Source organism: Salmo trutta, chromosome 26 (assembly GCF_901001165.1).
Source record: "Salmo trutta chromosome 26, fSalTru1.1, whole genome shotgun sequence".
NCBI classification, from domain to species: Eukaryota; Metazoa; Chordata; class Actinopteri; order Salmoniformes; family Salmonidae; genus Salmo; species Salmo trutta.
The window spans coordinates 16,101,404-16,124,851 of NC_042982.1; the positions used below are offsets into that span (position 1 = coordinate 16,101,404).

Below are 23,448 nucleotides of genomic sequence, written 5' to 3' on the forward strand. Positions count from 1 at the left end.
ATTTATATAGCCCTTCTTACATCAGCTGATATCTCAAAGGGCTGTACAGAAACCCAGCCTAAAACCCCAAACAGCAAGCAATGCATTGGAACAAAGATATACCAGCAGTAGATATTAACTGGAGTACTGTCTGGTCTAACATTTCATTCTCATCAAGAAACCCAAATCACCAAATGACCAACTACAATTTTGCCAACATGAGTTATGCAAACCCCAAAGAAGGATTTGGTTTGTTGGCAAAATTGGACAACATTAACATATGGACTACAACACTTGACAGCTTAAAACCACTTATTTGATATATGTACTCAAATAAGCAGGTCTTGTGGGTGGGAAGGGGATGGGGGATACATTTGTATCTGTGTAATGTATGTTGATTTGTGTCTTTCTGTCTTTTCAACTAAATAATTATAAATACTTGATTAAAACAAATATTCAAATGAATATAAATCAGCATATAATAACCCACCAACAATAATAGCAATTATTGAACCGTTCAAGCTAGAGAAACGAACTTTCACAAGTTAAGGATATCCAATCAATCAATCAGTTCTCCCATCTATCTACTTTTTCAACTATAACCAGTCACTACCATTGCTACTGCAGGGACTATCACTACTATAACTTATTTCACAACCATAATTACTTTAAGACAATCAAGCAAGCAAGCACACCACATTTTCTTCAGCAAATGTACTTTTCTAGATATTATTATTTTTCCTTCTGTTGGAACCTCTAGCGCAAAAAAAAAGAGCTACTGAGACCAAAACAATTTTAAAATGTGCTGACTGACTGTCTCCAGGTTGCTTGAAAAAAACGTTTTGATACTACTTATACGTTTCACACTACAAACACATTTGCATGAATCCCAATGCATTTCAATGACCATCAACTTTAATGGGAAAATGTTTGGTCGCGACTAGTCTTCCCCCATTTAAACTAGAAATGCCATTCAAACTTTAAAATGTGCAGACCGGCCTGGAATAGTTTGCTTTTACAGCTTTTTGATAATATTTATACTTTTTATACGCCTATGTAGATATTCCATAAAAAACTGCCGTTTCCAGCTACAATAGTCATTTACAACAATAACAATGTCTACACTGTATTTCTGATCAATTTTATTTTATTTTAATGGACAAAAAATGTGCTTTTTTTTCAAAAACAAGGACATTTTTAAGTGACCCCAAACTTTTGAATGGTAGTGTAGGTTTTTACTACCATTCATACTTTATAAACGTTCATTTTAATGGTGGAATGCAGGCTTCAACATATTTCTTTGGGGATATTTAAAAAAAAAAATCTACACAACTCAGTCAAGTTTAATCTCACACAATGTAAATAAATTAAATAAAAAACAGATATTTTTATGTCCTTTTTGACCCATATTCAAAAGTGTCACACAAGCAAGAGACGTCATGCTCGAGAGGGGGCGTTCATGCATTAACCGTTTGGATTCTCGAGGGAGAGGGATGCATTCCTCCAGATGCAGGAACGCCCCGAAATACTGGCTGCAGTTGCACACTATTAGGGAAAAAACAGCCTGAAGTAGAATGGTTGTCATTCTGACAATCCCATTGGTCGGGGAGGCTGCGGTGTTCCGAACAATTCTTAAGGGATTGACACAAGAGGGTGAAATTGGGTATAAACAGCATCGTCTGTGCAACTTTCCTGACCATCTGGACGAGGGAAGGGAGCATTTCGAAGTGCGGAGGAAGGAAGAAAGGCTGTGTAACACAACTATGGCCAGGACTCTCAACTTACTTTGCCTTGTATTTATCAAATCAGTGATTTTACAAACTGCGACATCGAGCACTTTCAATGAATCGTAAGTATGCTACAAAACATTTGATGCAGTAGAAGCACGTAGAGTATTTTCGGCATTTCATTGAGGGATTAAACTCACATAATGACTGGCTGCATACCAAAGTCTTCAATCAAATGGAGGAATGCATTATTCTCCATATTCTGCAGGCAATGCACCTGCAGATGTAGGCTAGCCCACTGAGCAATATAATGATTTTAGTTATAAACATAATATTGCATATAAAAATATAATCGTTTTATATGCTTACTGCACTGTTATAGCTGAATATCTGCTTGCAATTGTCTCCATTTGTGAATAATAATACATAAAAGATAGAAGTGGTAAGACCACAGGACAACACTATTATACATCATGAAAAGTACCATTCTCTCTCTTTCTCTCTGCGCGTGAGGGGCTTATATATTTGAGACAGGCTGGCAAATAGACCTGTAGATTTTTGGGTTACAAATCCAATTTCTGATAGTCCTTGATATGTGCACCTGAAAGATGTTGACAGACAGACCCCATATTGGTGTGCTTTCCTTCAATGTCCATCTGTACGATCATCCCCAAAAGGGGCGTCATGCACCCCCAAACTCTGAGGGGATGGTAGGGGGGTGGTCCATAGGGGGTTTAGTAATCCCCCTGTCCCGAAGTTGAATTTCAAACGCATGAAAGGTATTTTTCCTGCAATCTAGAGCCATAATCTTTACTCTTAATTCTATGTCAACAATGTAGTTTCACTTTTTTGTTTGTTGCATATCTAAACATACCTCTTGAGCTGTCTGTATCCTCCTGACTGGTGTTTAAAAATAATAATAATATGTAAGCAGCAATCTGCAGTTGAAACGATAACAAAGCGTTTCACGCCCCTGTTTCGGTTAAAAGCTGATGGATGGGGCTGGAGAAATGAACCACTACCAAATTTATAGACAGAGCTATGGATGCAATGACTGACCATCCATTATATCAAAATGATAGTTTTAACGATGTTTTTAGGCTATATAGTGTTCATTTACATTTTACTTTGTTTACAAACATTTGAGTAAAACATCCTGTAAGATGGCGCCGGAGAAGAAGGCTGACGTTTTACGTGTTCCTATCCAATTGTGGTTTTTTGTTAGTTTCTTTGTGTCGTTTGTAATTAATTTTTGTACTTATTTTGTTCATAATGTTGCTGCTACTGTCTCTTATGACTGAAAATAACTTCTGGACATCAGAACTGCGATTACTCACCACGAACTGGCAGAATCCTTTTTTTCCTTTAACCTGTTATGGCTAGGGGGCAGTATTTTCACGGCCGGAAAAAAAACGTACCCGATTTAATCTGATTATTACTCCTGCCCAGAAACTAGAATATGCATATAATTATTGGCTTTGGATAGAAAACACCCTAAAGTTTCTAAAACTGTTTGAATGTGAGTATAACAGAACTCATATGGCATGCAAAAACCTGAGAAGATTCCAAACAGGAAGTACCCTCTCTGACCATTGCTTGAGCTTCTTGGCTCTGTTTAAAGAAAATGTAGGATCTTTGCTGTAACATGACACTTCCTACGGCTCCCATAGGCTCTCAGAACCCGGGAAAAAGCTGAATGATGTAATTCCAGCCGCTGGCTGAAAAACTTTAGCGCGTTTGGATGGTGGTCGATCAGAGGGCCATCAGACTGAGGCTCGTGCACGAGGGGATCCCATGCTTTTACTTTCTCTCTCTTTGAACGTAAACACGCTTTCCCGGTCGGAATATTATCGCTTTTTTACGAGAAAAATGGCATAAAAATTGATTTTAAACAGCGATTGACATGCTTCGAAGTACGGTAATGGAATATTTAGATTTTTTTTGTCACGAAACGCGTCGGGCGCATAACCCTTATTTACCCTTTTGGATAGTGTCTTGAACGCACAAACAAAACGCCGCTGTTTGGATATAACTATGGATTATTTGGGACCAAACCAACATTTGTTATTGAAGTAGAAGTCCTGGGAGTGCATTCTGACGAAGAACAGCAAAGGTAATAACATTTTTCTTATAGTAAATCTGACTTTGGTGAGGGCTAAACTTGGTGGGTGTCTAAATAGCTAGCCGTGATGGCTGGGCTATCTACTGAGAATATTGCAAAATGTGCTTTCACCGAAAAGCTATTTTAAAATCGGACATAGCGAGTGCATAGAGGAGTTCTGTATCTAGAATTCTTAAAATAATTGTTATGTTTTTTGTGAACGTTTATCGTGAGTAATTTAATAAATTCACCGGAAGTTTGCGGGGGGTATGCTAGTTCTGAACGTCACATGCTAATGTAAAAAGCTGGTTTTTGATATAAATATGAACTTGATTGAACAAAACGTGCATGTATTGTATAACATAATGTCCTAGGGGTGTCATCTGATGAAGATCATCAAAGGTTAGTGCTGCATTTAGCTGTGGTTTGGATTTATGTGACATTATATGCTAGCTTGAAAAATGGGTGTCTGATTATTTCTGGCTGGGTACTCTGCTGACATAATCTAATGTTTTGCTTTCGTTGTAAAGCCTTTTTGAAATTGGACAGTGTGGTTAGATAAAGGAGAGTCTTGTCTTTAAAATGGTGTAAAATAGTCATATGTTTGAAAAATGGAAGTTTTTGTATTTTTGAGAAATTTGTAATTCGCGCCACGCCCATCATTGGCTATTGGAGCAGGTGTTCTGCTAGCGGAACGTCTAGATGTAAGAGGTTGACGAGCTCGACGTGAATGACATACTGCTTTCCCGGGAACAGGCCCAGATCCCCGTCATTTGCGTGAAGAGAAGGTCGGAGAAAAAGGGTCCGGAGGGCAGGCTCCCTTCTGAGAATTTGTAGGCGATCGAATAAACCTCCACTGCCTTCCATTCTGCTATCCAAACGTGCAATCTTTGGAAAATAAAATGCATGACCAACGCGGAAGATTGAACTACCAACGGGACATTCAAAACTGTAATATCTCATGCTTCACGGAGTCGTGGCTGAACAGCGACATTATTAACATACAGCTGGCTGGTTATATGCTGTATCAGCAAAATAGAACAGCCGTGTCTGGTAAGACAAGGGGCGGCGGACTATGTATTTTTGTAAATAACAGCTGGTGCACGATATCTAAGTAAGTCTCGAGGTTTTACTCTACCTCAGGCGAGCATCTCATGATAAGCTGTAGACCACACTATCTACCTAGAGCGTTTTCATCTGTATTTTTCATAGCTGTCTGCATACCACCACAGACTGAGGCTGGCACTAAGACCGCACTCGATGAGCTGTATTCTGCCATAAGCAAACAGGAAAATGCCAGAGTAACCTTTGCTGGAGAGGATATGTTCATTAGAGTTAACTGCCTCAGAAATTGCAGCCCAAATAAATGCTTCAGAGTTCAAGTAACAGACGCGTCTCAACATCAACTGTTCAGAGGAGACTGTGAATCAGGCTTTCGTGGTCGAATTGCTGCAAAGAAACCACTACTAAAGGACACCAATAATAAGAGACTTGCTTGGGCCAAGAAACATGAGCAATGGAAATTAGACCGGTGGAAATCTGTCCTTTTGGTGTGTTGAGTCCAAATTTTAGATTTTTGGTTCCAACCGCTGAGTCTTTGTGAAACACAGAGTAGGTGAAGCGATGATTCTTTGCATATGTGGTTTCCACCGTGAAGCATGGAGGAGGTGTGGGGGTGCTTTGCAGGTGACACTGTCTGGGATTTATGTAGAATTCATGGCACACACCGGCATGGCTACCACAGCATTCTGCACCGATATGCCATCCCATTTGGTTTGCACTTAGTGGGACGATCATTTGCTTTTCAACAGGACAACCGGACACTTCCAGGCTGTATAAGGGCTATTTGACCAAGAAAGAGAGTGATGGAGTGCTGCGTCAGATGACCTGGTCTCCACAATCACCCGATTTCAACCCAATTGAGATGGTTTGGGATGAGTTGGACCGCAGAGTGAAGGAAAAGCAGCCAACAAGTGCTCAGCATATGTTGGAACTCCTTCAAGACTGTTGGAAAAGCATTCCAGGTGAAGCTGGTGGAGAGAATGCCAAAATTGTGCAAAGCTGTCATCAAGGCTTCTTTGAAGAATCTTAAATATATTTTAGTCATTTAGCAGACACTCTTATCCAGAGCAACTTACAGTAGTGAATGCATACATTTCATTTCATGCATTTTTGTACTGGCCCCCCGTGGGAATCAAACCCACAACTCTGGCGTTGCACACACCATGCTGGCGTTGCAAACACCATGCTCTACCAACTGAGCCACAGGGAAGACTTTGATTTAAAAATTGTTTTTTAGTTACTACGTGATTCCGTATGTGTAATTTCATAGTTTTGATGTATGCACTATTATTCTACAATGTAGAAAATGATTTAAAAAAAGGAAAAACTTGAATGAGTAGGTGTCCAACCTTTTTGACTGGTACTGTGTATATACTGAACAAAGATATACATGCAACAATTTCAATGATTTATTTGAGTTACAGTTCATATAAGAAAATCAGTCAATTGAAATATGTTCATTAGGCCCTAATCTATGTATTTCACATGACGGGCACAGCCGTGGGTGAGCCTGGAAGAGCATAGGCCCACTGACTTGGGAGCCAGGCCCACCCACTGGGGAGCCAAGCCCAGCCAATCAGAATGAGTTTTTCCCCACAAAAGGGATTTATTACAGACAGAAATACTCCTTAGTTTCATCAGCTGTCCGGGTGGCTGGTCTCAGATGATTCCGCAGGTGAAGAAGCCGGATGTGGAGTTCCTTGGCTGGCGTGGTTACTAGTTGTCTGCTGTTGTGAGGCTTGGTTGGACGTACTGCCAAATTCTCTAAAATGATATTGGAGGCGGCTATGGTTGAGAAATTAACATTAAATTCTATGGCAACAGCTCTGGTGGACATTCTTGCCAATTGCATGGTGTTGTGTGAGACAACTGCACGTTTTAGAGTGGGCTTTTTATTGTCCCCAACACAAGGTGCACCTGTGTAATGATTTAATCATCTTCTTGATATGCCACACCTGTCAGGTGGATGGATTACTTGGCAAAGGAGAAATGCTCACTAACAGGGATGTGCACAACATTTGAGAGAAATGTTTTTTGTGCTTATGGAATATTTCTGGGATCTTTTATTTTAGCTCCTAAAACATGGGACCAACACTTTACATGTTGTGCTTTATATTTTTGTTCATTGTATATACAGTACATTCAGAAAGGATTCAGACCCCTTGAATTTTTCCACATTTTGTTACGTTACAACCTTATTCTAAAATAGATGAAATAGTTTTTTCCCCCCTCATCAATCTACACACATTACCCCATAATGACACTAATAAAAGCAGGTTTTTAGACATTTTTGCAAAATGTATAAAAAAACTATCATATTTACGTAAGAATTCGCACCCTTTACTCAGTACTTTTGTTAAAGCACCTTTTTGTTAGTGATTTCAGCATCAAGTCTTCTTGGGTATGATGCTACAAGCTTGGCACACCTGTATTTGGGGAGTTTCTCCCATTCTTCTCTGCAGATCCTCTCAAGCTCTGTCAAGTCGAATGGGGAATTTCTTGAACTGCACTGTTGGTTAAGGACTTGTAAGTAAGCATTTCAAGGGAAGGTCTACACTTGTTGTATTCGGCACATGTGACAAATAAAGTTTGATTTGAGTGTCGCTGCACAGCTATTTTCAGGTCTCTCCAGAGTTGTTCGATCGGGTTCAAGTCCGGCTCTTGCTGGGCAACTCAAGCACATTCAGAGACTTGTCCCGAAGCCATTCCTGCGTTGTCTTGGCTGTGTGCCTAGGGTCATTGTCCTATCACCCCAGTCTGAGGTCCTGAGTACTCTGGAGCAGATTTTCATCAAAAATCTCTCTGTACTTTGCTCCATTCAGCTTTCCCTCGATCCTGACTAGTCTCCCAGTCCCTGCTGCTAAAAAACATCCCCACAGCATGATGCTGCCACCACCATGCTTCACCGTAGGGATTGTGCCCGGTTTCCTCTAGACTTGGCATTCAGGCCAAAGAGTTCAATCTTGGTTTCATCAGACCAGAGGATCGTGTTTCTCATGGTCAGAGTCCTTTAGGTGCCTTTTGGCAAACTCCTCCAAGCGGGCTGTCAGGTGCCTTTTACTGAGGAGTGGCTTCCGTCTGGCACTCTAACATAAAGGCCTGATTTGGTGGAGTGCTGCAAAGATGGTTGTCCTTCTGGAAGGTGTTCCCATATCCACAAAGGAACTCTGGAGCTCTCTCAGAATTACCATCAGGTTCTTGGTCACCTCCCTGACCAAGGCCTTTCTCCCCCAGTTGCTCAGTTTGGCTGTGCGGCCAGCTCTAGGAAGAGTCTTGGTGGTTCTAAACTTCTTCCATTTTAAGAATGATGGAGGATGATCAGTGGAAACAGGATGCACCTGAGCTCAAGCAAAGGGTCTGAATACTTATGTAAATAAGGTATTTCTGTTTTTTATTTTTAATACATTTGCAGAAATGTCAACTTTTTTTTCTCGCTTTGTCATTATGGGGTATTGTGTGTAGATTGATGAAGAGAAAATACATTTTTATCAATTTTAGAATAAGGCTGTAACGTAACAATGTGGAAAAAGTCAATGGGTCTGAATACTTTCCGATGCAGTGTGTATTTTTATTTTAAACAGGACAAATCTGAGGGGACACGTTCCCCGATGGGCATGACACCACTGATCCCCAAGACATGGTTGACAGACCATCAAATCGGCTCATTGGTATTCCCTCTAACATTGTCCGACACAAAATCAATTGTGCCCTCCATTTCTCATTGGTTGGCCTCTCTGAGTGGGGCACATAGCCAGAGACGATTTTGATAACTTTGTCCCCAACTTTAAAACATCAGTAGGAACAAAAAGAGGAACAAAAGAGCAGTTTGAGTACACTGCCACTTAAGTATTATTACCACAGCTGCATTCATGCTGACTCTTTCCCCTTTAAGGATTTACCTGGTGATGGTCAGCTCGGAAGTGGTAGGAGGGACCACAGAGAAACTTTGTGCTCAGGTCCACCAAGCCACAGAGCCTCTGTCATTGAAGGTGTCGATGGAGATGGAGGGTGGCAGCAGCACCATTCTACTGGAGGAAGCCGTAACACAGGATTTCTATCGCTGCATCCCCTTCCAGGTCAGCTGCAACTGTGCTGCGTTCAGCAGGCTACAACATTGTGGAAGGCTTTTATAGAAATATATTATGTAGAACCAACATGCCTCTGACATGTAGATTAAGGAATCATGCCAGCTCTATCAATTACATTTCTAACTGCAAAGTTCCACAACAATGTGATCTACTGAATGTGGCCCTATTCAATCTTCTCACATGCAAAAGCATCCCGACTACAGTCAACAAGCCAATTTGCTAAATGTTGACGTCATTTGTTTACTTAACTAACACTGTCCGGCGCCATCAGCTTTAATAGTAGCTGACACTTTGAATTAGGTCTCTTTCCCGTCAATGTTGGGTGTTACGCAACCTGTGCCTCGCTTCATATTGATTTTAGTTGAACAGTAACCCCCACTAGTTGTACATACACTGAGTATACCAAACATTAAGAACACCTTCCTAATATTGAGTTTTGCCCTTAGAACAGCCTTAATTTGTCGGGCCATGGACTCTACAAGTTGTCGAAAGCGTTCTACATAGATGCTGGCCGAAGTTGGCTTGATGTCCTTTGGGTGGTGGACCATTCTTGATACACACGGGAAACTGTTCAGCGTGAAAAACCCAGCAGTGTTGCAGTTCTTGACACAAACTGGTGCACCTGGCACCCACCATACTCAGTTCAAAGGCACTTAAATATTTTGTCTTGCCAATTCTCCCTCTGAATGGTGCACATACACAATCCATGTCTCAAGGCTTAAAAATTATTCTTTAACCTGTCTCCTCCCCATCATCTACACTGATTTGAAGTGGAGTTAACAAGTGACATCAATAAGGGATCATAGCTTTCACCTGGATTCACCTGGTCAGTCTGTCATGGAAAGAAAAGGTGTCCTTAATGTTTTGTATACTCTGTGTATATCAGATTACAGTTGATAGAAACTCCTGACTCTTCTTCTGTACTGGTCATTCTTTATCTAAACAAAACACTATTCTTAGACTCAAGCTAGCTATGCGCATTCTTTCAACAACACACATTCATTTCAGTCTTTAATTCTGAATAGTTTGGCTGTAACTCAGTCATGTTGTGTGGAACTCAACTTGGTTTCCGGGCTGTATGCAAAATGATCCAACCTATGAAATGTAATAGCTGTTATTTTAACCTCAGCATAGCGAAGTTTGACTAGCCACCATTTTAACAAAAAGCTCTCTTCTCAAACTACTGTTAGGAGAGCCAAGCTATGGTTAGGAGCTAGAGAATTTTAGAATTTCTAAACATCCATTGTCCTGTTCATGTTGTACAGGTACCCACAGTGAAGGCTGACAGTGTGGCCACTGTCCATGTTAGCATCAAGGGGAGGAAGGATGTGATGAGTAAAAAGACCCCGATCTTTATCAAGCCCAAAAGATTCCTCACTATTTTCCAGACAGACAAACCAGTCTACAAACCTGGACAGACAGGTAGTTAGATACATTATTTGATCAACACTGAAATGTACTAAACTGACCCTTTTCGTTTGTTAATAATGTTGAATGATAATTATACGTACTTATATTGAGGAAAGGTCATTACTGAAATGGATGATGAATATACTGTATATAGACAGATGCTATATAGATAAATGTTTCTACCACTTTTCCAGTCAAGTTCCGAATCGTCTCGCTGGATGCTAGTTTCTTGTCATTCAATCAGATGGTAAGTTACTCTCAGTGTTATTCAATAAAAATAAAGTTAGTCTTTCAAAGCATTTTTAAGTTGGGTTGTACAGGACAACCCAGTGTTAGTCAGCATTGGAACATTCTAGGGAGGTGCTGTGTCGTTTGGGAGAGGTTGAGTGAGGAAGGGACGTGATGGAGCAATGATTTCATTCTCTTGCAGTCCCTTTTTTTATGGGGTAGTGTGGGTGGGTGGGTGGGTGGGTGGGTGAGTGGGTGGATCAGCAAACATGTGGTCAGAGTTCGTTTGGCCTGGCTGTTTGATCAGAGCATCTGAATCAACAGGAGCTCAAGGCCTGCTCTGTACTGTAGCTCTGTAGATGCCTGTACGGTGGAGACTGTTTTGGAAAGTTAGGTATTTCATGTTTTAAACCCATTTCTGACACCAAACTATTCTGGGAAGTAATACAAGTACAGTTTAAAAATGTTTTTTTTGGGGGGCCCAATGTAAATGCTGAATGTTTGTTTCTCTTTTGTAGTATGAAACAGTGGAACTTCAGGTGAGACTCATTCTCATCTATTGCACCTAAAAAACAAATCTGCATATATAACATAAGCAATAATAATGTCATGATCTCCCTTCAAAAATATTACCTGCCAATATGTACTGCGGCATGAATTGATACAATGCCTGCCTCTGTAACAAAAATACCTTCCTTCAACCTATTATGAATCTGTATACAGGACCCCAACTCCAACCGCATTGCTCAGTGGTTGAACCAGTCAACAGTGAGTGGAATTCTGGACCTGTCCCACCCCATGTCTGCAGAGGCAACGCAAGGAAGTTACATCATCACTGCATGGAATGAGAAGGGAGAACGAACCTCCCAAAACTTTGACATCAAAGAATATGGTGATGTCTTGTGTCTGATTCTATTGTTTTTACATTGTGATTACATGGTGGTTTAAATTGTGGTCTGATTTGTTTTTGGTGTAGTTCAACAGACAATGAAGAAGTAATATCAATATGTCTTTTTTACAGTGTTGCCCAAATATGAGGTGAAAGTCCATCTTCCCCAAACAATAACTATTCTGGACAATCAAGCAACACTGAGAGTTTGTGGAAAGTAAGTGAATGAGATGATCGAGCATGACAGATAATAAGATGATAATGACCAGCAAGATAATGATAATGACAAACAAGCTATTAAACAAGGACATTTTATGGGCAGAATATTAGGACTTAATGTGTGTGTTGCATAGACTATACTTTATAGATACTGGCCCATGTTTGATACTTGCTCATGTTCATAGCTGTTTCTATTTTTACAACACTTATATTTGCCATTTTTGAATTGTCATTCTTCTGGTGACTTTGTTTCTAGATACACTTATGGAAAACCAGTGCTGGGGTCTGTCACGATGAAAGTTTGCAGAAATGCCATTCGACTTCGCTGGTTATATGAGTCTAGTAATATCTGCGAGTTGTATCTTATGAAAGTAAGTATTTTTTATTCTTGTTACGCTAAATCCTTCGATGACAAATAGAACTCACTGTGGTGAAATTTGTGAGGTTTATGGAAGCATGCTTTCGTAGAGGAGCTAAGCTGATATATAACTGTACTCATTCTCCCTAGACTGACAAAACTGGTTGTGCAACCCAAATTATTGACGTGACCCGGTTTGGTCTAAATGAATCAAAGTTTGATGACTTCGAAGTGGAGGCTGAGATGGAAGAATATGGAACGGGTAGGAGAGAACTTAATCTTTAACGTAGAGGTGTTTACATGCTCAACTGTTAACCTCTGACCCTTGCCTGTGTTCTCTCCAGGGGTCATCCTTAAAGGTAGTGGCAAGGCAAGCTTCACCAATGTCATCATAACTGTTTGTTTTGAGGACGTGCCCCAAGCATATAAACCAGGGATTGCATACGAGGGGAAGGTGAGGACAAAATGTATTAACAAATGCCTTTTTAATAACAGTGCAGGGAAATGGATTGCTCAGGAAAATCTTTGTGAAAGAAGTTGTGATAAATGTTAATGTATCATTTGGAGCATCTAAACCATAGATTTTGATGTGTTGTGTGCAATGGGAGTTTACATGTAGTATATTGGACATCTGCAGTCATCCTATCCTGTGTTTTCAGATCAAAGTGACCGGTCCAGACTCTACTCCCGTTCCCAATGAGCCTGTGTATCTCTTCCTACAAAACAGTGGCACATCTGAGAACTGGACTCTCACCACAGACAGCAAGGGCATTGCTTCTTTCTCTCTAGACACTTCTCTATGGAGTTCTGAGTCTGTGTCTCTGTTGGTCAGTTGTCACTCACTCATGTTTTCCTCTATTAAATATTTAATGCTATATTATTCAAATATGAAAATGTTTGTTCAGAAAGAGATCATTAATTTCTCATGGTGTATTCTCTAAGGTTACTACAATTGTTTATTTTTCGTACATTTTCTGTATTTCTTCAACCAGGCTCATTATCAAAAGATTAAGGAGGATTATCCGTACATGCACGGTGTGCGTAGACCAGAATATACATCCGCTTACCATTTCGCAAGGACATTTTATTCCAAGAGCAAGAGCTTTGTGAAGATAATGCAGGGCGAAGGGAAGTTCTCCTGTGAGAAGGACGGTATTGTTCTTGCTCGCTACATCATCCAGGGGGAGGAGCTGATAAAGGGACATAAGACCCTGGACTTTTTCTATTTGGTAAGGTTAAAGGGATGTTTCACTCAAAATACAACCTAACATGATTTTTTTCGTCTGTAGTTTTGGAATATATATATTTCTTACTTTGGTATTTGATTGTCATGTCTGGAAAGATTTTAAGAATGGATCAGGCAAACCGTACAATACTTTACATGCAGCTGAAAAGTTCTCTTATGTCCCAGGTTATGTCTAGAGGCAGCATTCAGCAGCACGGCCGTCTTCCTGTGACCGTTAATGAAGGAAACGGTAAATTAATTGGTCTTGGATTCTCCCGAATGCTTCCTGACATTTTTATTAGGACTTCTCAGAACCCCACTTGATTAGAGAAAATACCTTGTCGAAAGGCCTAGTGGCATTAAACTGGCATGGGATGAAAATCTGTCTCGACAGGATTCAATCAGCCAGATTACATCTTCAATACAAGTTCTTACTGCTCAGTACATTTCAATTTCATAGACTAATCACAGGACACGATGTCCATATTGGATGAATGGTGGTTTACGGTGACTTAATATCAATCCCAATGTCTGTCTCTCATTTCAGTAAACCAAGGGGAGCTGACGCTCTCACTGCAGCGAATGCCTGAGCTGACCCCTTTAGCCCAGGTAGTGGTGTATACCATGCTGCCTGATGGGGAGGCAGTAGCAGACAGTCGAGACTTCCCCATTCACCTCTGCCTGAAAAACAAGGTAGGCAACTAGGCACCTTTCGCCAGCTACATGAGATGACAAAATGTCACATCAGAGAGCCTGAGCCATATGGATATATCGGGGCAACGTGCACTACAATCGATTTCCAAAATGATTTTGCATCAGACTATGTTATAAAATGCTTCAACTGCACCTCTTGGATGATCACAAAATCATTGGGTTTGATTCTGCTCCTCTACACAGTACTCTAGCACTATTATTATATGTGGGCTCTGTTCCAATATGCACATCAGTTTTCTACTGTACTTGAAATGAACCAATGTGTTGGACATGTATGCTAGTCGACAGTGCCTAAAGAAAGTATTCACACCCCTTTACTTTTTTCACATTTTGTGTTAGACGGAATTTAGAATTGATTGAATTGAGATTTTGTGTCACTGATCCTCATCCTTTTTGCAACGAGGCACTTAAGTGATTAAAAATTATGGCAAAGAAATACATTTTATGTCCTGAGTATCAAAGCGTTTTGTTTGGGGCAAATCCAACAAAACACATCTCTTAGTACCACTCTTCATACTGCGTTTTCAAGCATGGTGGTGGCTGCATCGTGTTATGGGTATGTTTATCATCGGCGAGGTCAATTCTATGCTGGAGTTGCTTACCAAGACGACATTGAATGTTCCTGAGTTACAGTTTTGACTTAAATTGACTTCAGAATCTATGGCAAAACTTGAAAATGGCTGTCTAGCAATGATCAACAATCAACTTGACAGAGCTAAAATATTTTGTTTTAAGAATAATGGGAAAATATTGTACAAGCCAGGTGTGCAAAGCTCTTAGACTTCACCCCAAAAGACTCACAGCTGTAATCGCCACCAAAGGTGCTAATACAAAGTATTGACTCGGGAAATACTTGTGTAAATTAGATATTTCATTATAAATATATTTACGAACATTTCTAAAACATGTTTTCACTTTGTTATTGTTGTGTGTAGATGGGTGAGGGGAAAAAAACATATTAAAACAATTTTTGAATTCAGGCTGTAACACAACAAAATGTGGTGTAAGTCAAGGGGTATGAATACTTTCTGAAGGCACAGAAGATATATTTAAACATTTGCTGTGATGTGTTCTCCTTTCTCCTCTCCAGGTGTCCCTGAAGTTCTCATCCCTCCAGGAGTTGCCAGGGGAGAAGACCTCTCTGAGCCTCCAGGCTCACCCAGGGTCTCTTTGTTCTCTCAGGGCCATCGACCAGAGTGTGCTGCTGCTGCAGCCTGAACAGGAACTCAGCTTAGACTCTGTACGTTCTCCATGGATGCGTCCCAAATGGCACCCTATTCACTATGTAGTGAACTACTTTTGGGCCTCAAAGGGGTTTGGTCTAAAGTAGTGCGGTACTGTGTACTAAGGAGTAGGGTGCCATTTGGGACAGTACACAGCCCATCCATTGACTAGCCATTGATAACACAAATCCTCCTTTGGCATTGATTTTGTGCACCCATGTATTTCAAGATAGGATCCGGCTTACTTTCAGCTTCTTCTAACCATGTTTTAACAACTGTCTGATACTTAAAGTTTAAGCTTTTGGGACTATTCCATTGGTTCTCTTGTACCACTCAAGCTAAATCAAGTATTTGCTATATGTATTTAACCCAGGTGTTATCCTATGCACTGACCTTGTACTGACCCTGTAACCTCTGATCACTTTCTGACCACGCTCTGACCATGTCAAGATGCTGCGGATGATCTCGTCAGTATTATAAGAGGTATATTACTTCTCTCTCTGCAGGTCTTCAGTCAGCTGCCTGTTCAGAAGTTGTCTGGATATTCATACAGAGTAGAAGACTTTGACCCCTACCCATGCCTACCATATCCTCCAATCATTGAAGAGGAGCTGGAGGTTGCCCCTCTACCTGTACTTAAACTGGCCGAGGATTTGGAAGCAACACCCGTACCTGATCGGAAAAAACGCTCATTCTTGTTTGGCCCCAACAATGACAAAAACGACGTTTACAACGTCTTTAAAGTAAGAGTCTCAAATCAGTTTGCTGTTTTTGTCTGTTTGGGATATGGAAAGTGTGTGTGTGTGTGTGTGTGTGTGTGTGTGTGTGTGTGTGTGTGTGTGTGTGTGTGTGTGTGTGTGTGTGTGTGGGTGTGTGTGTGTGTGTGTGTGTGTGTGTGTACTTAATATTTTAGTAAGAGGTTCAAGCTAAAATGTGGTCTTTTTGAAGTAGCCACTGAATAAATTAAAATGGAATGCGGTCTGTGAAGTGATGTTTCAGAAATGAGTAGAAAGACATGTACACAGTATCTACAAAAATGTTTGGGTTTTTAAACTAACACCCATATAATTTAGCTAAACTGAAATACAGGTATGATATGGCCTTTATTTCTGGACACTGTTTTAGAATTTTCTGTACTTTGAATTTTAGGAAGTTGGAATCAAGATCCTGACCAACTCCGACGTGAAAAAACCTTTTGACTGTAACCTACACTTTTCTATGGAATTTGACAGTATGGTAGAAGATGGTATGATACGCTAATGTGTAAACCTTTCTAGTCTTAACCTAATAAAGGATTGGTTTCTATTTACATCTATCCTATTTAAATACCTAGATGAAATTGATGCTCCAGTGTCAGTTGCCTACATGAGGTCGGAGACCTCAGACGCTGGAGCCTCTGACGGGCCTAAGGAGACCGTCCGCACATACTTCCCTGAGACCTGGATCTGGGACCTGGTGCCTGTTGGGTAAGCACTGTAACAGACACCATATTTGTAGTCCAATTTCTATTTAGTTTAACGCACATCCCTTTTAATGGGGTGCTGAGCTGACAATGCCTTGTAATAGGGAAATACAGGGACGTTTTTGTCCAAGGGGTTGTTTTTAAGGGGGGGGTATTTAACCTTTATTGAATTGACCATTAACCATGTGTTCAAATGGTAATATACATTTTGTTTTTATTGCACCCACCAGAGATACAGGAAAGGTGAATGTTGAGAAGACTGTCCCAGACACCATCACTAAGTGGGCTGCAGGGGCGTTCTGTACTTCCCCAGTGGGTTTTGGCCTGGCTCCCAACACTGGCCTCACTGCCTTCCAACCCTTCTTTGTGAGCCTGACGCTGCCCTACTCTGTCATCCGGGGGGAGGTGTTCACACTCAAGGCCACAGTGTTCAACTACCTCTCCAAGTGTATCATGGTAAGCCCTCCCAGTATTGTCTAATTTCTTTTACCTCTCCAGTCCCACTTCATTTGGATAGTCCCTTGTAACGGCTGTCGTCAGAAAGAGACCAAGGTGCAGCGGAGGATGTGTTCATCATAACGGATTTTAATCAACGAATGAACACTACAAACAAAACATGAAAAGAAACAACAGCCAACAGTTCTGTCAGGATTAACAAAAACCTAGACTGAAAATAATCACCCACAAAACCCCAAAGGAAAAACAGGCTGCCTATGTATGACTCCCAATCAGCAACAACGAACTACAGCTGTTCCTGATTGAGAGCCACACACGGCCAACCAAAGAAACAAACCAACATAGAAAAATAAACATAGAACGCCCACCCATGTAACACCCTGGCCTAACCAAAATAGAGAACTAAAAACCCCTCTATGGCCAGGGCGTTACAGTACCCCCCCAAAGGTGCGGACTCCGGCCGCAAAACCTGACACTAAAGGGGAGGGTCCGGGTGGGCCTTCCTACGGCGGCGGCTCTGGTGCGGGACGTGGACGCCGCTCCACCCTCGGCTTGGCCCACTTCGGTGGCGCCCCTGGCTTCGCTGGAGGACTGGCGGGCGACCCTGGCTGCGGCTCCGGCTGGCGGACGACCCTGGCTGCGGCTCCGGCTGGCGGACGACCCTGGCTGCGGCTCCGGCTGGCGGGCGACCCTGGCTGCGGCTCCGGCTGGCGGGCGACCCTGGCTGCGGCTCCGGCTGGCGGGTGACCCTGGCTGCGCCCGGCTGGCGGGCGACCCTGGCTGCGGCTCCGGCTGGCGGGCGACCCTGGCTGCGGCTCCGGCTGGCGGGCGACCCTGGCTGCGCCCGGCTGGCGGGCGACCCTGGCGGCTCCGGACTGGCGGGCGGCTCTGGCGGCTCTGGCCCAGGATTCACCAGGCTGGGGAGACATGCAGGAGGCCTGGCGCAGGCACAGGACTCACCAGGCTGGGGAGACCCACAGGAGGCCTGGTCCTGGGAGGAGGCACAGGATAGACCAGGCTGGAGAGACCCCCTGGAGGCCTGGTCCTGAGAGGAGGCACAGGAGAGACCCACTGGAGGCCTGGTCCTGGGAGGAGGCACAGGATAGACCAGGCTGGAGAGACCCACTGGCGGCCTGGTCCGAGGAGGAGGCACAGGATAAACTGGGCTGTGGGGGAGCACTGGAGTTCTGGTGCGTAGGCTTGCCACCCATGCTCCAGGCTGAATGCCCACTCTTGCCCGGCACGGGCGGAGCGCAGGCATAGGGCGAACTGAACCCTCCCAGCGCCCCGGAGACACAGTGCGCAGCGCCGGAGCAGGATAGCCTGGACCGAAACAGCGCACCGGAGACCAGACACGCTGAGCTGGCACAATCCGTCCTGGCTCGATGCACACACTCGCATGGCACTTGCGGGGGGCTGGCCTATAGCGCACCGGGCTATGAGTGCGCACTGGAGACACCGTGCGCTTCCTAGCATAACACGGTGCCTGACCAGTACCACGCTGCTTCCGGTAAGCACGGGGAGTTGGCTCAGGTCTCCAACCTGACTCTGCCACACTCCCCGTGTGCCTCTCATGCCTGTTGCGCTCCCTTGCATCATACCAGCGCCTCTCAGCTATTGCTGCCTCGATCTCCCACTGCGGGCGGCGATACTCCCCAGCTTGAGCCCATGGTCCTTTTCCGTCCAGTAATTCCTCCCACTTCCAGGAATCCTGAATGCTCTTCTCCTGGTGCTGCTCCTTCCTCCGCTGCTTGGTCCGTTGTTGGTGGGTGATTCTGTAACGGCCGTCGTCAGAAAGAGACCAAGGTGCAGCGGAGGATGTGTTCATCATAACGGATTTTAATCAACGAATGAACACTACAAACAAAACATGAAAAGAAACGACAGCCAACAGTTCTGTCAGGATTAACAAAAACCTAGACAGAAAATAATCACCCACAAAACCCCAAAGGAAAAACAGGCTGCCTATGTATGACTCCCAATCAGCAACAACGAACTACAGCTGTTCCTGATTGAGAGCCACACACGGCCAACCAAAGAAACAAAACAACATAGGAAAATAAACATAGAACGCCCACCCATGTAACACCCTGGCCTAACCAAAATAGAGAACTAAAAACCCCTCTATGGCCAGGGCGTTACATCCCTGTAGACAACCTGACGCTCTGACATTAAGGACAAGAGAAGAGAGGACACATGGAATCTAGGAAAGACTTGAGATTGGCCCGATGTGTTTCTCCTAGGTGAAGGTGATTCTAGCTGAGTCGGACCAGTTCACAGCCAAGCCATGTGAAGGCTGCCAGTACACTCTGTGTCTGTGTGCTGAAGAGAGCAGGACCTTCAAGTGGATCCTCACCCCAACTGCTCTGGGTGAGCCATACAGTACTCTCTGTCTATCTATCACAAGGCTCCAAATGTACTCCCTGCACCTTGGTCCTTACCACTAACTCTTCTGTAAGGTGTAATAAATATGGTGGTAACTCCACTAAACTGCTTATACCTATCCAGACCCTTAATTAATGCAAATGTTGACGGGTTAGGGCCAAAGAGGGGGTAGGATGTTTATTTTGCCGTTTGTGGTACCACTATAGTGCCTAAGCACAACGTTATTCACTTTGCACAGCTCTCGTCAGACCGAAATGTAAGAATATTCAGTTATGTATCTAATAGACATGGCTCAAATACATTCCTTGTATATCCTAGCCCTGTAAAGAAATGTTGACAATTGCTTGTGCTAACAAGAGGGATATCTGATGTGCTCAGAAAGATCTCCCTCAGGGGGTATCAAATAAATGGTTGGAGGGAGTGAGGGAGGGAGTGAGGGAGGGTACATGAGTGTACATGAGTGAGTGAGTGAGTGAGTGTACATGAGTGACTGAGAGGAGAGGCTAGAGGATTATTTTTTTAAATAATGTTTTTATTTAACCTTTATTTAACTAGGACAGTCAGTTAAGAACAAATTCTTATTTACCAAAAGGCCTCCTGCGGGGATGGGGGCTGGGATTAAAAATAAATTATATAAAAAATATAGAACAAACACACATCACGACAAGAGACAACAAAACACTACATAAAGAGAGACCTAAAATGACAACACAGCACGGCAGCAAAACATGGCAGGAGCACAACATGGTAGCAGCACAAAATGGGGTACAAACATTGTTGGGCACAGGCCACAGCACAAAGGGCAAGAAGGTAGAGACAACAATGCATCACGCAAAGCAGCCACAACTGTCAGTAAGAGTGTCCATGATTGAGATTGAAATAAAACTGTCCAGTTTGAGTGTTTGTTGCAGCTCGTTCCAGTCTCTAGCTGCAGCGAACTGAAAAGACGAGTGACCCAGGGATGTGTGTGCTTTGGGGACCTTTAACAGATTGTGACTGGCAGAATGGGTGTTGTATGTGGAAGATGAGGGCTGCAGAAGATATCTCAGATAGGGGGGAGTGAGGCCTAAGAGGGTTTTATAAATAAGCAACAACCAGTGGCCTTGCGACGGGTATAGAGAGATGACCAGTTTACAGAAGAGTATAGAGTGCAGTGATGTGTCCTATAAGGAGCATTGGTGGCAAGTCTGATGGCCGAATGGTAAAGAACATCTAGCCGCTCGAGAGCACCCTTACCTGCCGATCTATAAATTACGTCTCCATAATCTAGCATGGATAGGATGGTCATCTGAATTTGGGTTAGTTTGGCAGCTGGGGTGAAAGAGGAGTGATTACGATAGAAGAAACCAAGTCTAGATTTAACTTTAGGATGAGATGGTGAAAGGGGGCAGGCTGATGGGTGACTGGTCTAGACTTGCATGTTAATGTCTCCCTGGCCTGAACTATAGGGGAGGTGAGTGTGAAAGTGAGCGCCGAGGCATTGAAGACTGAGGAGCTCTGCGGCAACGAAGTGGCCACGGTGCCAGAGAAAGGACGCATTGACACTATTGTGCAAACACTGCTGGTAGAGGTGAGTGTCTGTCCTGTATAGCAAGTCCACTGTTCTTTCTCCCATATTGATAAAATGTTTTCAGTAACACTAGGGTGAGGGTAAATGCATTAGACTTTATATCCCCTGCTATTGTATGTTTGGTATTTTGATGAGGGGACCAAGCGCAAATACAGTTAGACACCGGCCCATGCATAATAAATAAATTGGAAATATTTTTACAAGTTTGAAGAAAAATGTAATCTGTGAATTACTTAATGCATATATTTTGGATTGAGTCGTATAGCTGGACTGACACAACAGACGGCCTGGGACGTAGACTTATCTGAACAGTCTACTTTTCAGGTCAAAATCATTTAATTAACCTTTAAGTGATTACCATATAAATTCTAGGATAGAATGAACTAGAGTTGTCATCATTAGACTTTTAATCTGGTGCTGTTTTTCCTGAAAAAAGTTAATTTCCCTCTATTAGGCCGAGGGAACCCAGGAGACGGTTAGCCACAACGCCCTGCTCTGCCCTGCAGGTGATCTCCTGACCTCTATCAGTCATTTTACTTTCTCATAATTACCCTGATGATGAAGTTGACATTCATTTGTTTTGGTTTAGATGACAAATACTTTTTAATTGGTTATACCGGTTTTCAAGTCACTCAGTCTCTCATGTATCTGTCTCGCGTCACCAGAGGGCCCGGTGGAGAAGGACATCTCTCTGAAGCTGCCTGAGGTGTTTGTGGAGGGCTCTGCCAAGGCCTCGCTCTCAGTACTAGGTGAGAATACTCAGTTTGTTTTGCTGAGTTTTCACACCTAATTCTAAGTTTTATAAAATGTTCAGGATATGTTTTCCTTTTGGTGCAGATGAAGTGTAGGCAAGGATTTTTCATCCCTCTATTCATGACGAGGGTAGTGGATATTCAACCTGCAGATCTATGATTCCCTTACGGTTATGGGTGAGGATAGGGAAAAGCATTGATTAATGTTAGGGTAAGGAACAGGGATCTGCAGGTCAAATAACTGCCATTAACTAGAGACCAATGTTTGATTGCTTGCCTCAATGGTTGGTCTCTTTCACCAGGCGACCTGATGGGTCGGGCCATGAAGAACCTGGACAGCCTGTTGCAGATGCCCTATGGCTGTGGAGAGCAGAACATGGTGCTGTTTGCTCCCAACATCTACATCCTCAACTACCTGCAGAGCACCAGGCAGCTCACCATGGAGATCCAGACCAGGGCCACAGGCTTCTTAGAGAGTGGTGAGGAAGCTGGGTGTGGTTCAGTAAGGCACAACATAACAAAACTGTTTTAAAATATGTTGCAACGAAAAACAAGCATTTATTATCAGACATGTTCAGTTGCAGCCTACACTCCCTATTTTACTCAATAGCATTTTTAAAAAATCTCCCTACTGGACGCAACCCTGGTAAATAGGCTGCTAGCTATTCTGAAGACAAATGCTTAATTTAATACATAGAATGGGATATGACAAGATAATTTGCAATAAGCCTTGTGCTTTTTAAATAATGAGTTGTGATTGAACAGGACTCTGCAAAGATGAACACGGTCTCTGACAGTTTGTAGTCTGTTCATTTCTGTGTGCATCTCCGACTCTGACTAGCAACAACATGTTGCCTATATTTGGCACAAAACCAGTTAACTGCACCTTCCACATACAGTACCTGTCCCTAGAAGGAGAGTCTGTTTGTTCATTTGGCCATTTATGTTGCAGGCTACCAGAGAGAGCTCAACTACAAGCATGATGATGGCTCCTACAGTGCCTTTGGGAAGAGTGATGAGTCTGGAAACACGTGGTCAGTTTATTGGAAGTCCACACAGTCATAATACCGTCTCTTAGATTTTTCTACAATTTAGATGTTTTTTTTTTTTTTTAAGTCACTCTAGGAAATGACATTTGATTTAAGGGTGTTAACAGTATGTAATAAAGGTAGAATGTGATTGTCTCAAATCCATATTAGGATGTGCTGAAGCCAATTGTTATTGTGGCAAAGTTAGGGTTGGCTTTCAGCACATACAGTATGGCTACTAGCCACTGTTATCTAGAGTATATGATCCATAGTTTAGGTAAGGCCAACCACATCTAAATTCAGCAAAAAAAGAAACATCCTCTCACTGTCAACTGCATTTATTTTCAGCAAACTTGACATGTGTAAATATTTGTATGAACATAAGATTCAACAACTGAGACATAAACTAAGCAAGTTCCACAGACATGTGGCTAACAGAAATGGAATAATGTGTCCCTGAACAAAGGGGGGGGGGGGGGGTGTGGCCACCAGCTGCGTTAAGTACTGCAGTGCATCTCCTCTTCATGGACTGCGCCAGATTTACCAGCTGTGAGACGTTACCCCACTCTTCC

The 23,448-nt window shown here is 42.8% G+C and overlaps 1 protein-coding gene across 1 annotated transcript in view; it reads left to right on the top strand.

Annotated features, from left to right (window-relative positions):
* Positions 1-1,576: 1,576 nt before the first annotated feature.
* Positions 1,577-23,448, top strand: part of LOC115163262 (alpha-2-macroglobulin) — a 33,250-nt gene continuing 11,378 nt past the window's right edge. Inside the window, exons 1-25 of the mRNA XM_029714989.1 lie at positions 1,577-1,828; positions 8,762-8,945; positions 10,223-10,379; positions 10,562-10,614; positions 11,114-11,134; positions 11,319-11,487; positions 11,617-11,701; positions 11,960-12,074; positions 12,212-12,323; positions 12,406-12,515; positions 12,721-12,888; positions 13,054-13,290; positions 13,473-13,536; positions 13,834-13,979; positions 15,091-15,240; positions 15,730-15,966; positions 16,373-16,469; positions 16,557-16,689; positions 16,916-17,141; positions 19,385-19,511; positions 20,975-21,096; positions 21,551-21,602; positions 21,762-21,845; positions 22,151-22,327; positions 22,801-22,882. Of these exons, the coding sequence (XP_029570849.1) occupies positions 1,743-1,828; positions 8,762-8,945; positions 10,223-10,379; positions 10,562-10,614; positions 11,114-11,134; positions 11,319-11,487; positions 11,617-11,701; positions 11,960-12,074; positions 12,212-12,323; positions 12,406-12,515; positions 12,721-12,888; positions 13,054-13,290; positions 13,473-13,536; positions 13,834-13,979; positions 15,091-15,240; positions 15,730-15,966; positions 16,373-16,469; positions 16,557-16,689; positions 16,916-17,141; positions 19,385-19,511; positions 20,975-21,096; positions 21,551-21,602; positions 21,762-21,845; positions 22,151-22,327; positions 22,801-22,882 (3,194 nt within the window). The 5' untranslated portion in view covers positions 1,577-1,742. The remainder of the gene's footprint in view (positions 1,829-8,761; positions 8,946-10,222; positions 10,380-10,561; positions 10,615-11,113; positions 11,135-11,318; positions 11,488-11,616; positions 11,702-11,959; positions 12,075-12,211; positions 12,324-12,405; positions 12,516-12,720; positions 12,889-13,053; positions 13,291-13,472; positions 13,537-13,833; positions 13,980-15,090; positions 15,241-15,729; positions 15,967-16,372; positions 16,470-16,556; positions 16,690-16,915; positions 17,142-19,384; positions 19,512-20,974; positions 21,097-21,550; positions 21,603-21,761; positions 21,846-22,150; positions 22,328-22,800; positions 22,883-23,448) is intronic.